The following is a 15,563-nucleotide window of genomic DNA, read 5'->3' as shown; positions in this document are numbered from 1 at the left end:
GCATTGTAATTACAGCATGGAATGGGGTGGTGAGATGTTTCCTGTTGCTTTTTTTTCCTCTGATTTTAAGTAAAAAGTAAAAATTGTATATGCAAAATATATAGCTTTTAATATAATATATATAGAAAATAATGACCTTTTTAATATGTACAAAATTGTACATATTAAAAAGGTAAAAATCAAATATGATCTCTATCAGAGTGTTGAAATACGTATTGTGAAAAAACAAACTTGTATTATATCTATAGACAAATATTAATTATATATGTAATAGAAATATATATAATAGAAATATAAAATAGAAATAAAATAAAATACAAATATGAATTATATATAGAATAGAAATATATATAATATAAATATAGAATAGAAATAAAATAAAATATGAATTATATATAAAATAGAAATATATATAAAATATAAATATAGAATAGAAATAAAATAAAATACAAATATGAATTATATATAAAATAGAAATATATATAATATAAATATAAAATAAAAATAAAATACAAATATGAATTATATATATAATAGAAATATATATAAAATATAAATATAAAATAGAAATAAAAGAAAATACAAATATGAATTATATACAGAAAATAGAAATATATATAAAGATATAAATATAGAATAGAAATAAAGTAAAATACAAATATGAATTATATAAAATAGAAATATATATAAAAATATAAATATAGAATAGAAATAAAATAAAATACAAATATGAATTATATCTAAAAATAGAAATATATATAATATAAATATAAAATAGAAATAAAATACAAATATGAATTATATAAATAAAATATTTGTATTAGCACACTTTTAAGCATTAATAGTCTGTTTTGGGGAGCAGGGCTAACTGCTGCTTCCAAATTTCTATTGAGAATTGCAATTTTTTCCCCTGTAAGGTTGATTTTGGTGCCCTCAGTGGGATGAAGGCAGCAGCCATTGCCGTGTCAGTGATGCCAATGAGCTTTGGGCTCTGCTGCCACTCTGAGAGTGCAGATCCCAATCTGGAGCTGTTCCATTGCCGGCTTCCCTCCCGTGTGTGCCCATGTCCTGTCCTGTCTGCTGTGTGTCCCACACCCTGATTGTTTCTGGAATTAAATCAGATTTCTGTGCTCTATCAAAAGCCCTCATCTGATCTCATTTCTGCTGTGCTGTCATTTTACAATTACAGGCTGAGATTGCCCCTCCTCAGGGAGTTCTTACAACAGCTCTGGGTCCTCCTTGGGGTTTCTGCCTTTCACCTTTGCTTTCCAGAGCACATGGAGCCCACATGGCTGGAATTGTTGCCTGACTATTCTATTAAATGGATTTAGCATCAACTGTGTGGTGTTTTTTCTTGTCATTTCATTCACTGTTGGCAAGTTGTAGTGCCAGGTCTGTATAAGAAACGCTTTTGCCCGATGCCAAACATCTTTCAAGTGGTTCATTCTCATATTTCTTTCATTCTGCTTGTCTCTGCTTTTGGTGTGACTTTGATGACCATGGAACTAACTGGGCTGGTGTTGATTTGGTTTATATGAAAAATCTGTTCGTTTTGTGGTTTATCCCACAGAAATCTTGAAGTGGTGAAGGAAAACCTTTTCTTAAATTCTTTGATATGGCCTTCTTGTTGTAAGGAGAAGAAAGATTAAAAAAACCCATCTGTTGTTGGAGTTCATGTTTTTGGGTTTCTTGGAAGATTGCTGTCTCAGGATAGGCAGTCCTCTTTTGAAAGGATTTTTAATATGTAAATTAGTTCATCAGAATAGCTGAATAATTTATTTTAAAAACCCCAAGCAAGTGGAGTTTGATTGGTGGCATTGTCTCAGACTGCAGTAAGACACAGTAGGAGGAATTTGGGTTCTACTGGGGAAACAGCACAGGCAGTGACTTAAAAAGTGCTGAGGAATGCAAAGGACATCTGCACTTGTTCTGAAACTTCCTCCCCTTATTCTTTCTGAATTTTTCAATTATTATTTCAAATATTTCCATTACATCTTAAATTTTCAAGCACATGAATTGTGTGAAATTAGAAAGTATCTTGTTGCAGGTGCCTTTTCTACTCTGTTTAAATACTGTTTGTGTCATTATAGACTAATCTGTGGCTGGTTCATGAGCACAATGGTACTGAAAGTGGTGTGAAAATTTGCTTAATGTGATAAAAAGCACTGTCAGAGTGTCTGGGTTTGATGCAAACAGGAAAAGATTGTTTCAGTTAAGGCACCACTTCATGATCCTTTGGCATTGTCCTAATGATTTAAATGCTAGAATGTAATTTTCTGATGAACTTCAGAGTAAGAAGCTTAAAAGTGAAAAAAGCTTCAGGTATTTTTCTATTCAAAACTGCAGCCTTGGAAGGAGTGGAAAATACTGTGTTAGGGCTTCAGATAAAAGCAAAAGTTGGCTGTAGGACGTGCACAAGTGCATTACCCTTATCAGGGGGTGAATTTTGTAAACAGAAAAATAAATTAAATGTGGTTGTGAAGTCTTGGTAGAAAAGTGATTGAAATGCAGTATTTCTTTTTGGTAGACAGACATTGCTTGGGGACAAGTTGTGATCTGGAAAAAGTTTCAAGTAGCTATATCTAAATTGCAAATAAAAAGAGATTTGACTGAACTAAATTGTTTATTTTACTGTTTAGAATTTGATTGCTTATTACCATTCATTTGAGGTGTGAAGTGTATTGTTGTGCAAAGGCCATATCCAGTTTTCTGGCACTTGTGAAATCCATTAATGTGACTGAGTGTTGTGTTCTCTGAATGTGCTGCTAATCTCTGATTTTTGCAGGTACAATAAAATTCTGATTTGGGGTATATGTAGTAGTATATGTACTACTCCATACAAATACACCTCTTAAATGGTAGAGCAGTTCAGGGATATTTGCAGTTAAAATGTGTGACTATTAAGGAAAATGCCAGAAAATCAAAGATTTCTCACAGTGCTGTACACTTCTGTCTGAATCAGCTGAGTCTGTTATGATAGGTTAAAATTTATTTGCAGGGTTGAGATTTGAGATTTTGAACTGCTCATCAAAACACCAAACCAAAACCAGCATTCACCAAGCTCCCAAATGAAACCCAGCCAAAAATCCATCCTGCTTTTAGCTTGAAGCTGGAAGTGCACCATTCTGAGAGCTGTCAGCCTCCCTTTTCTATTTCTGTATATAACTTGTTAGAAACCACTGGGAAAAATAGTTTTGTTTCTCCCCTGATGAAATCCTGGGGTAATGTTCTGGGAAGATTTTTAGCTTTCTTTGATATGCATGTTTCTTTTTCAGCTGAGACATGGCTCCTTGCATATCAGTTCAAGGCAAACAGATGTCTGAAATCAGGCTGCTTTCATCAGGATTTTTCCTTTTGGGTTGTTAGAAGAGCAAAATAAAGCTTTGCTCTGCTTTGAATAGACTTCAGCTATTCTAACTATTGAAGAAGTATTTATCCCTGGTGTCTCCACTCTTGGATGGGAAGGGATTTCTGGCATTCTCTCCCTTCCATGGTTTCCAATTTGGGGTCTTTCTCCCCTCCAAATAACTCTCTGTGCAGCTGTTAAGGTTTATGAAGGCAGCACTAGAATAACCTTGCTCTGACTCCAGTTTTATAATTTTCCTCATTGTTGCAATTAAAACTGGCAGAAGATTTGTTCTTTTAACTCCACTCAGCAAATTGGGTTTTCAAATGTAGTGAATATGATTGCTATAGCAGCACCCTGACAAAGACTGTGTGCTGAGGAGAAAGGGCTGAGAAGCTTTATTTGTTTTGCTTCAGAGAGAAAAAAATTTTTTTCATATTGAGAAGCATTTTAAAATAAATTTCCAGTAACCTTTCAGTGTATTTCAAAAGTACTCTTGAATATTACTCAGTATTTTATTCAGTATGTGAAAATTCCTATTGTATCTCTGCTTTATGGTTATAGGTAAAAGCCAGAATAATTTCCAAAAAAATTAAAGTTTATTTGGAAAAATTTCTCAATTTAATCTCTTCCTAAAAATGGGTTCAGAGGTCAAGTATAACATCCTTAATATTAGAGTTGTTCCTGCCATTGCCAGCAGTGTTTGTTCCTGACCAGAATGATCAGAGTTCCATATCAGAGGGCAGGGAGTTGTTTTAGGGCATGTGGTTCAATAAAGGCTTAAATTTCACCATGCACAGTTCATTTGGAACGTGGACAGATTTTATAGGAAACTTTGCATTCTTGTAACTTTGAAATTCTGGTAATTTCTATCAGAAATAGTGTTTTGTTAATTCTAAGTGGGTAACAGGGAGCAGGTTGTTTTATGATGAGTGTGAGTAGTAATAGTATGGATAAAATTATAAAAATAATATTGAACCTTGCAGGCTCCATAAAATGGAACTAATCACTGGACAGTAAATAATTTATTAGCTTTATATTGCCTATCAAACTTTAATATAAAAACATCTTAAAACTTCTTGTATTAATTATAAGCTGCTGGCTAAAGTTCTGCCGTGTTACTTGATGTAGGAAATATGAGTAACATTTATGATACTGAAATAATTACTACTAAAATCCTTTTATTCTCTGTTGCAGAGCAGTAAACTTGACATGCACATGGTTCAGTCACCAAGAACTGGAGTGACAGGAGAAGGGAAATGGCTTCATGCAGGCAGGGAGTGGCTTTAGGAAGGGTTTGGCTGTGAGGGGGGTGAGCCCAGAGAAGCTGTGGAGATCCCATCCCTGGGGGTGCCCAGGTTGGACACTGGGGCTTGGAGCAGCCTGGGACAGTGGAAGGTGTCCCTGCCATGGCAAGGTGGCACTGGGTGGCCTTCAGAGATGGGATGTCCTATTGGAATATGAATCCCAATATAACCAGTTAGATGGTGCCTGGGCCAGTTCTGACCCTCGCTGCTGGGCCAAAGGCAGCACTGTGGTGTTTTACCCCAGAGATACCTTGGCTGCTGGAGAGTGCAGCGGGGCAAGTCCAGGCTTGTCAGGACTCCGTTTACCTCAGGAGAGAGAGCTTCTGGCGATGGTGAAGATAAGGAAGGAGTGGATTCTGCTGGAGGGTTATATCCAGATGTTTATTCCATGGGTACAGAGGTCTGCACTGGGGCAATTCCTCCAACAAAATAGAGGCCGCATGGTCTGATTAACCTTTTAAGCTCAGGGCAGGGGAAGGGGAGGGGACAGGTGAGCCACCAACCAGGTGAAGGGGCAGGGTCTCAAGGGATTAAGGACACCTATCACACGACGCCTTGCTGGTATGTTAGCCTGATTGACAGGGCACACTCAGCGAGGGGCGAGGGGGAAGGGAGAAGGTAAAACAGGACATTGCAACACACCGCAACAATGTCCCCTTTCCAAGGAGGAATTTCCACCACACTGCAAGAAGGGGTGTGTCAGAAGACCCTGCTCACAAGTGGGGCTCAGCTTTTCTAGGATGAAGAAAGGGCTGGACAGTGGAAGGTGTCCCTGTCCATGCAGGGGTGGCACTGGGTGGTCTCCAGAGATGGGATGTCCCCACTCCAAGGAGGAATCTCCACCACACTGCAAGAAGGGGTGTGTTAAAGATCCTGTTCACAAGTGGGGCTGGGCTTTGCTAGGATGAGCAAAGTGCTGGGCTGTCAGAGAGGTGTCCCCAGGCAGCTTTAGGCAGGTTAGCAGTGCAGTATCCCTTGTCTGTTCCTTTATGGGGTGTTTTGTCAGCTCTGCCACATCTCCTCACCCTTAAAGGGATGTTGAACTTTTAGGATTGATGATTCTGCCTGATTTTAGGATTATTCAACACCAAAAGCAGCGTGACCCCATCCCCTCCATCCAGCACTGAGAGCTTTGCAGGTAGGGCATTGCCTTACCCTGTAACATCCTGCTGCTGTGGTCAGTGGTGGTGTATCCCCAGTGCAGGTTCTTGGAGGGGTTCATTTACTGCAACACACTCACTTCAATCAGCAGAGCCAGTGACTTTTCAGATTTTTTACTGTATGTGCTTCTTGGAACTTTAAGTTTGGTTTTTTCCTAAAGTTACTTTTCAGTCTTTCTCACAAGTGGCACTGTGTCACATAAGGCAAGATGAGAAAATTCATTAGATTGGTTTTGGGGGACTGATTAGGTTGAGTATGCCTGGAAGTCATACTTTAAAAAAGGGAAATAATTTCATGTATATTAGCAATCATTTATCCTCAGCACGGTGAGTTTGGAAATTTTACTTTCATTGCAAGTCAGAACATTTTGAAGTTCCTGTGGGTTGATCACCTGCTGTGTAGCTGTTCTGCCTGTTAATGGTGGTTGGCTTTTTGACTTGTAGAACACAAGTGACTCCCCTGTTGCTGTGGAGACCTTGGATGATGTTCCTGAGCACGTGCTCAGGGGCCTGCCTGAGGATGTGAGGCTCTTCCCATCTGCTGTTGACAAGACTCGGCTTGGTGAGTGCTGCAGCTGTGAGAAGAGAATGAAGATTTTCATAAATCTGAGTTGCTGTGAAAGCCTGGTGCCCTCCTGTGCTGGGTAGAGATGATGGCTGGTGTATTGTGAGTGGACAGCTCCAAGACAGACACACATAATAATCTTAAAAATATGAATTTTGAGTAGATTTGCTTAGATTAGTTTTAACTCCTCTTACTTGTCTCCTCAGGTGTCTGGGCAACAAAATCAATTTTGAAAGGCAAGAAGTTTGGACCATTTGTTGGTGACAAGAAAAAAAGATCTCAAGTTAAGAGCAATGTGTACATGTGGGAGGTAAGAAACAGCTTGTAAATGGAAAAATGTGTTTGTTACCAGGTCAATATTTTTTATTTAGCTTTTAATTTTCCAGATATTTTAGAAATAAAGTTGATATAAGGTAATTGCCATCTGTTACTGCCATTACTAATGGTTATTTATAGACATTTGGATGGAACAATTATTCTGAATTACAAAGCTTTATAAACCATTGGCATTGTTTGAAATTGTTGTATTTCTTACAAGCTGTGTGTGGATCACAGTTGCCCTTAAAAATTTGTTGCTGATTTTTTCTTTGTTGGCTTCAACCCTGAGTGCAACTGAGTGCTGTCAACTGCTCATGAAATCAGGGACATTAGGAGGATGTGGAATCTCTAAGGGAATGAGGAATCTCTACCACATCACTCCTCATTTAGCTCTTTGAAGACCAGGCTTTGGAGTTTTTGTAAGAGTTCTCAAGTGTTGCAGTGTTTCTTGTGCTGGGCTTGCCTTGAAGCAAGTGCTGTCTGGGCAGCTGAACAGCTCTGGAAGCTCCACTGTAAAATATATGTAAATGAATTTATATTTCAAAATATAAATGCCATAATCTGGAGCTGAATCCCATTTCCAGTCTCTTTAAGGCAGTTCATAACCACTTCCAAAGATTTCTTCAGTCTTTCTGAAGACAAACACAGGACTTGGTTTTAGCAAAGTGAATAGTCAAGGAGGGGAGGGGTTGAGGAATAGAATGTTCTGGAACATGGATTTTTAGGCTGAAGACCCTGATAATGGTCATCCATCCTTCTGTCCCCTTGCAGAAATAAAACTCCCTAAAACACTAAAAACATGCACATAGCTTGGAGTTAACCTCTATCAGAGGAATTGATCTAGAACATTGCCATAAATGCAAATTACCCTTTAAAAAGGCAGTACAATTTTCAAGTATAATGTTTGTTGTACTGAGCTCATGCTATCACAAACTCCACTGCAGAAGGTATCTCCAGTTTTGATCTGTTACAGGAACATTTGCTGAGATGGAATCAGTCAAGTAAATTATTGACCTTAAAATTGTGTTTCTCAGTGCTGGATGCTGAATGTTCATGGTGGATATTTTTTCAGTTCTGTTTACAATGCAGGGCATAATGAAAACCCTTGTTAGATTCCAGAGCAATTGTGTGTTGTTTTAATAGTGATTTTAGAGTTAGAAAAAAATGCAGCTAAAATGAGACTGCAACAGTTGGTCTCATGTGCTGATACCTGAAACCAGTCCAGAACCTCAACTGTTAGAAAATATGGTTTGTAGAAGGATGGTGATGTGTAGGAGCAGCTCAGACACTCAGCTTGAGGAACAACCTTTTCCACAAGAGTTCCATTTGCTTTTTAGTCAAATTAATCTGAATAAAAATAAGGCTTCAAAAACTGGAATCTCCAGTCAATTTTAATGGTTTTGAGCTGTCATACCAGAGGCTCACTGTGAAAAATACAAGTTGTGTGTGTCAGTATTCCTCTGTATCTGAGGAGAGAACATATTTTCCTTTTCTACTGGTGAAAAGCCACAGTTGGGAAAGTGAGAACAAGTGTCTGAAAAGGGAGGGAAATGCTGTTCAGAATGACTGGCACAGCTGTGCTGAGTGGGTTTTATTGTAGTACAGGAATCACTTCAAGACAGTGTTATGGAGAGGAGTTGGAGCTATTTTCCTTCTCACAGTGCACAAGGCCTTTAAACAATGTTCTGTAAGTGAGACTGTAATATTCTGTAAATTAAAAAAACAAAAAAGTATTTTGGTTTATGGAAAACCCGTAATAATATAAAAACACAGTACAGTTATACATACATATATATAAAAATATATATATAAAAGTAATCAGTAACTACATTTAGACATATTTTCCATATCTGTTTAGCTCTCCCACAGTATTGGAAAGTAATTGTAAATATTGCATATGTAATTTTTAGTATAAAAAGATAACACTGCCCAGGGGCAGGCAGAGTGCCTCTGACTGTCCTGCTGGATGGACCTCGGCTGGGCAGGAGAAAGAATTTTATAAATAAGATACAATAAACAACTTTGAAACCGAGAAATGAAGAGCTCTGACTCCTTCTTCGACTGCCAGACTGGGAAAAGAGACTTTGTGACACATCTGGGGGCCACTGTGACCAACTAGAGATCCTGAGAGATGCCTTTATATATACACTCACTTAACAGACACATTCACTGCCCGTTGGTCATAAGGAAGAAGCAAAGGTGAACAAGGATTCAGATCATTCTGTGGGCCAGCTAGAGTCTGTATCTTTTCATTTTCTCTCTTCCATCACATTGTCATGGGGACAGCCTTGGTGTCCTCACACTGTCACAGGGACAGCCTTGGTGTCCTCCTTGAGAGAGATACGAGGCTTTCCTTATCTTCAAGAACAGCACTAAATGCCTTCCCTACCCCTGAGGGGGAAGGATTCAGAGATCCCACATTTCAGTGCTGTGGTGTGAGCAGGTGTCCCTGTGCCTTCCACAGGTGTATTACCCCAACCTGGGCTGGATGTGTGTGGATGCCACCGACCCAGAGAAGGGCAATTGGCTGCGCTACATCAACTGGGCACGCTCGGGGAAGGAGCAGAACCTCTTCCCCCTGGAGATCAACAGGACCATTTACTACAAGAGCTTAAAGGTACCCCTGCCTCAGCAGCTGCTGCTTTCTCTGGGGGCTTTTATTTTCAATGCTTTTTATTCTGCTTCATTAAAAAATTAAAATTAATTAAATTGTTTTAATTTAATTAAAATTAAATTAATTAAAATTAATTAATTATTTTCTTAATATATATATATACTATTATATATGTATAATATATAGCTATATTATATACATTATAAATATAATAAAATGTAATATAATATATTATACTGTATTATACTATACTATATTATACTATGCTATATTGTACTATAATATATTATACTATACTACTACATTATACTATAATATATTATACTATACTATAATTATAGTATATTATATACTATAATATACTATTATAATATATATAATAGTATATTATAGTATATAATATATATATAATTATAGTGTATATATAATTATATATTACTATATACTGTATTATTATAAAATATAATATATATATAATATATATAATTATATATATATACTATATATACTATAATATATTGTAATATATATTATATATATAAGATATAATATATTATATATATTATATATTTATATTAAAGTTTGAAACCTTTTATATATGCTATATATAAAAATATATAATATCTAAAATATATATAATATAAAATTCATATTAAATATGTAAATTTATAGTATATCTATAAATATATATATATAAATAATATAGATACATAAATAATATATATAATATATATTATATTTATATTAACCAGAGTTTGAATCCTTTTATGGAATATATTTCAAACACTGCAAATGTTACACATCATTGGTATAAATCCTTATCTGCCAATACATTTGACACTAATAAATTCTAACTGCCAATACATTTGACATCAGATTTACTGTTAAACTACTGGGTGTTTCAACACTAAGTCTGTCTTATTGAGTAATTGCTGTAGCACCAAATTTGATACACACTAGAACAATAAACTACTCAGTATATAAAATATTTTTCTGTTTTTGTAGATACCAGGATTCCTGCTGAGGATGTTTTTGCAGGAATCAGTTATTTTTATGGTCTGTGCATCATTTGACAAAGTCTGGCTGTCAAGACACTTTTGTGGGTAGCTCCATGAAACCATTTCTCATGGTTTTATAGCATTCTGGTTTTGTTCAGGGAGTGAGGGGAAGGCAGGGAAAAGAGTGTAATTCCTGGAGCATTTTATCTCCCAAATCAAGAAAAAAAATGGTTTAACTATAATGGTGGAGCATGTTAGGTTAAGAATATTGTAGCTTAAAAGTATTTCTTGAATTTCTTGCTTATTTATAGAGACAGGCTCCAAATATGACCCTGTAGCCAGCCTTGATTTCTCCAGACACTTTAGCTTGGGTTTGTTCTCCCTTTGCCCACAGTCCCACTGGCTCATTAGTATAGGTGTGCCTTTGGAGTCACTCTAAAATTAAATTTCTGCAAATTTCAGTCCTGGCAGAGACAAGCATTCACATATTTAAAATTTGTTTATTTGATGGATGATAGTGCACTTCAGAAAATAACTGTAGTGCTAAAAGAGGCTGAGCACTGCTGACAGAATAACAAATACCTTGTCTCAGCACTGGAATATCCTTTTGTTCCTTTGACTGTTGTCTCTTGCAATTTGATGAATTTTATCCCAGTCACACCTTACTGCCAACTGAGACAAAAGGTATATAATAAAGAACATTTTAAATGTCCTTATCTTTTGCATATAATGTTAGCATCTCTACACTGCCATTTCAAACTGCTGTAAATTTACCAGCCCAGATATGAACACATGGTTCTTTCCTGATCTTTATCATAATTCATAAATTTAGGGGAGTTCCACTTGCTGACAAATAAACAGCACAGGTTTTATTTACCCCCAAAGGAGAATTCAAGTGGCTTGTGTGTAATTTTGTTCTGCTTTACCTTGAAGCATTGAAAGTAAAGTCATGGGGTCTTATTTTTCCTGAGGTTTCCTTTACAGAATCACAAGGTTGGAAGATCATTGAGTCCAACCCAGCCCCAACATCTCAACTCAACCCAGTGCCACATCCAGGCTTTGTTAAACACACCCAGGGATGGGGACTCCACCATCTCCTCAGGCAGAACTTTATCAGTGCTTTATTTAGCTTTTTGTAGGTTTTTAATTTGTAAATTAAACAAGCCTCATTGCTGAAATAACAAAGTCCAAATTTGCTTGGTGCAGAACCTCAGAACTGTAGAGCTTTAACTTCCCAGTTTCCTGCTCTAATGAATAGTTATGCAATAGAACTTGTGATTGAGCACAAGCAAATGTTTTTCTCTTCCATCTTCATCTTTGCTGAAGGGCTGAGGGTGTTTTTGAGCTGCTTTGCATCTGCTTTCCCCAGGATTCCTGTGAGGGAGCAGCTTAAACTCGTGATGCAGCTTCAGCTCTTCCTGCCCCTGCTCATGGGAGGAGCTCTCTCTGTAGTGTTCTGCAAAAATTCCAGTTCTAAAAGTTCTAGAAAAAATAAAATACAGTCAAAACTCGGTTTCAAAAAGTCTTCTGAAGAAGCTTGGCTATGAAACTGTCCCTGATTAAAATGAAATTAATTTGCTTGTGGAAGATTGTTGTGCCCAACAAGTTTGTAACACCTCAAGATCCTCCCTGTTACATGGGAGAGGGCAACAAAATGTTGGATTCTAGAGTGTGAAATTCACTCAGGTACGTGTCAGACTGCTCACTTGGGTTATGTTTGGTGAGATGAGGCCACACTCAGGTGCAGAAGCACAACATCACAGTAAAATGCTGTGTCTGTGGTGAAAAATAGAAACTCTGATGATGCCTGTCTCAGTCTGTACAAGGCACATTAGAGTGCTTGAACGTGCACAATTAATTGTGCTAAAACCTCTAAGGTTACTTAGGTTAGGTTAATAACTTGTTGGGATATTACTCTTGAAAATAACAAATTTTGAACTTACTCTAAACCTTTTGAACAGGAAATACTTGGATTAAGGACAGTTAAATGTAGCAGTTAAAACAAAAAGCACAAAATGTGTGTGGGGATTATTAACCTAATGAACCTGCCCAAAATTCATCCTTTTTTAGGCAGGCTGTCCCAGTGTGACACTGCTGCACCAAGGGTCTGTAGGGAATAGTTTGGAGGAGGTTGGGCTGTGGAGTTGTTACTAGAGGGTGTCACAAGGAGGAAAAGTGGTGGCACAAGTGGCACTTGCTCAGTGTAGGGCACACTCTCCTGCTCTATGAGGGAACAGCTTTAATTCTCTGATTTTGAAGCTGCTGCATCTCATTTTAGAAGTACAAGGTTACAGGGCTTAATTGAGATTCTAGAGCAGTCACAATAAAACGAAATTCATCAAATTCAACCTTAGCTCCAGCCATGCAGCCAACAAATTACATGTTCATTACCACCCTGTGTTTGCATTGCCTGAAACCTCATGCAGATCTTTGTGTTTTTTTAGATGATAAAGGGTTTTTTTGCATCAGACAGCCCTGCTGCTCACCAGCTCCAAGGCTATGCAAATAATTTTGCCTCTATTTATCCTATCAGGCCTCTGGAACTGAAGGAAACCAAGCCATAGGTTTTACTTATAACTTACTCTTCCCTTGCTTGTTGGGATCTTGCACCTCTTGTTGTTCCAGTGTCTGGGGGTATGATGATAATTATCACCTTTATCATGTGCTGTGAGACCCACTAAAAACGAGCTGTAGAAAAAAGAAATCCTAATTTTCTTCTTGCTACAAAATTCCCCTTTGACTTCAGACTGGAAATAATAATCTGAGGACAACCTTGGCTCTGATGTAATGACTGAAAATAGGATTTGGTCTCCACCAGCCCCGTGTTCATTAACCCTGAAAAAGGAGAATTGAAGTTAAAGCATTTAAATTTTTCTTGGTTCTGGGTAAAATGCTTCAGGAAATGGAGAAACAATGAGGAAGATTTAAAAAATTAAAATCTTCAGTATGCCAGCTTGGAGACTTACTAGTTTGATGTTTTAGAGAATGTAGGAAATGAACTGATCAATAAAGTTTCTTTTGTTGGCAGTGCTGGGAGTATGAGTAGCATTTGCAGTGATGCCCATTTGACTAATTTAGTCTGTGATTTTTTAAAAAAATTTGATTAAAAAGAATAGAAATAATTAATTTGGAATGTCAGGCACACCTTTGATTTTTGTGGTGAAGTGGATTTATTAAACATGTTGTAATTATCTGTATTCCCATTAACCCACTGTGACACTCTTTTCCTGGATCTTTAGAATTTGTTCCACATCCCAGCTGTAGTGGCTGCCTGAGCAGTAAATTATTATTATTATATTATAATTAATTAATGTTATTTAAAGCTTTGTATAGGGTAGGTATGTTTGTCCCAACATGGCTGCTCTCTGGAAAGAATTAACAGTGTATGTATATATATATTTTTTTGACTATATATATATATAATATCCAGAGCAGTGAGCACTAGGATTTAAATCAGTGTCACTATTTGAGGAAAAACCACAATTTGGGACATTACAGCTGGAAAGTTCATGCTAAAAATAATAATAATAACAACAACTTTGTATTAATTATTAATACAAAGACTATATTAATAATTAACTATAGTAATAGTAACTAAAACTATATTAATATTACCTCTGTATTGTCAGGAACTGTAGTTGGGCCAAAGATCAATGGATACAAATAGAAAGAGGGGAAATTTGGGTTTGTTGAGTTTGGGGGATTTTTGTGATTTTTTTTTCTGATTTTGACTGTTTTTTGTAAGTTTTTTCTAGTTTTTTTTTTTTTTGCCATTTTTAGGGGTTATCTTGTATTCTGGTATTTTTCTTGTCACTTTTCTGAAGTTTTTCTGTGTTTTCCTGTGAATTTTTTGAGGGTGATTTTTCTTGACATTATTTTGTGTCTTGGGGGTTGTGTGTGTGTTTTAGTCTGCAAGGAAATTTTGGGGGTGGTTTTGGGGTTGTTTTTGGGGTGTTTCAGTGCTGTTCTCTGTGTGTGTGTGTGTGTTACAGTCCATGATGAGTGTTTTGGATTGGTTTTGGGGGTGTTTTGGGGTTAATTTGGGGGTGGTTTTGGGCCATTTTGGGGTGTTTGGCGCTGTTCCGTGCGTGTGTGTGAGGTTTCAGATTGGTGTTGGGTTGTTTCAGGGTGGTTTTGGGTTGATTTTGGTTGGTTTTGGGTTGTTTTTGGCAGTTTTGTGTATTGGGTGCTGTTCCATGTGTGTCTGTGAGGTTTTAGGTTTGGTTTTGGGTTGTTTTGGGGTTGTTTTTGGCTGTTTTGTGTGTTGGTGCTGTTCCGTGTATGTGTGTTACAGTCCATGATGAGTTTTGGGGCTGGTTTTGGGTTGTTTTTGGCTGGTTTTGGCTGTTTTGTGTGTTGGGTGCTGTTCCATGTGTGTCTGTGAGGTTTTAGGGTTGGTTTTGGGTTGTTTTGTGTGTTGGTGCTGTTCTCTGTGTGTGTGTGTGTTACAGTCCATGATGAGTTTTGGGGCTGGTTTTGGGTTGTTTTTGGCTGGTTTTGGCTGTTTTGTGTGTTTTTGGCTGTTCCATGTGTGTCTGTGAGGTTTTGGGTTGGTTTTGGGTTGTTTTGGAGTGTTTCTGGGTGTTGGGTGCTGTTCCGTGTGTGTGTGTGTTACAGTCCATGATGAGGTTTCTGGGTGGTTTTGGGTTGGTTTTGGCTGTTTTGGTTGCTCGCTGCTGTTCCGCGTGTGTGTGTTACAGTCTCTGATGAGCTTTTGGGGTTGGCTTTGGGTTGTTTCTGGGTGTTTTGGGGTTGTTTCGGGGTTGTTTTTGGCTGTTTTGGTCGCTCGCTGCTGTTCCCCGTGTGCCCGGCGCGGCCCGCGGCGCTCCCTGCACTGCGCCCTCCGCCCGCCAGGGGGCGCGCGGGGCGGCGCCCTCGAGGCTCGGCGGGAGCAGCGCCGTGGGCGCCGCCGCGGCCGCTCCCCGCCCCGCCAACAACGCGCGCTCTGATTGGCCGCGCGCCCTGTGTTGTGTCCCGGCAGCCAATCGCGGCGGGAGAGGAGCTGTTGGTGTGGTACAATGGCGAGGACGACCCGGCGATAGCGGCCGCGATCGAGGAGGAGCGAGCGAGCGCCCGCAGCCGCCGGCACTCCCCGAAGGCCCGCAGAGGTACGGAGCGCACCGGCCCCGCCGCCGCCAGCGCGCGGGGCAGCCCGGCCCGCGGCCGCCGTGACCTTCCGCGGCCCGAGACAGGAGGGTGGGGAGGGCCCAGCCCGGCGCGGCCCGGCCGGCGGCGCCGCGGGCGGAACGTGGAAG

General features: G+C 38.5%; 1 protein-coding gene across 2 annotated transcripts in view; it reads left to right on the top strand.

Moving 5' to 3' along the window:
- Positions 1-15,563, top strand: part of PRDM2 (PR/SET domain 2) — a 64,831-nt gene that overhangs the window by 8,563 nt on the left and 40,705 nt on the right. For both annotated transcript variants that reach the window (XM_064730883.1, XM_064730882.1), the window contains exons 3-6: positions 6,258-6,375; positions 6,585-6,688; positions 9,161-9,313; positions 15,290-15,416. In XM_064730883.1, coding sequence (XP_064586953.1) covers positions 6,258-6,375; positions 6,585-6,688; positions 9,161-9,313; positions 15,290-15,416 — 502 coding nt within the window. The remainder of the gene's footprint in view (positions 1-6,257; positions 6,376-6,584; positions 6,689-9,160; positions 9,314-15,289; positions 15,417-15,563) is intronic.

This window comes from Zonotrichia leucophrys, chromosome 21, assembly GCF_028769735.1.
Source record: "Zonotrichia leucophrys gambelii isolate GWCS_2022_RI chromosome 21, RI_Zleu_2.0, whole genome shotgun sequence".
NCBI lineage: Eukaryota > Metazoa > Chordata > Aves > Passeriformes > Passerellidae > Zonotrichia > Zonotrichia leucophrys.
The sequence above is the reverse complement of the archived record's forward strand: the minus strand, read 5'-3'. Positions and strand labels throughout refer to the sequence as shown.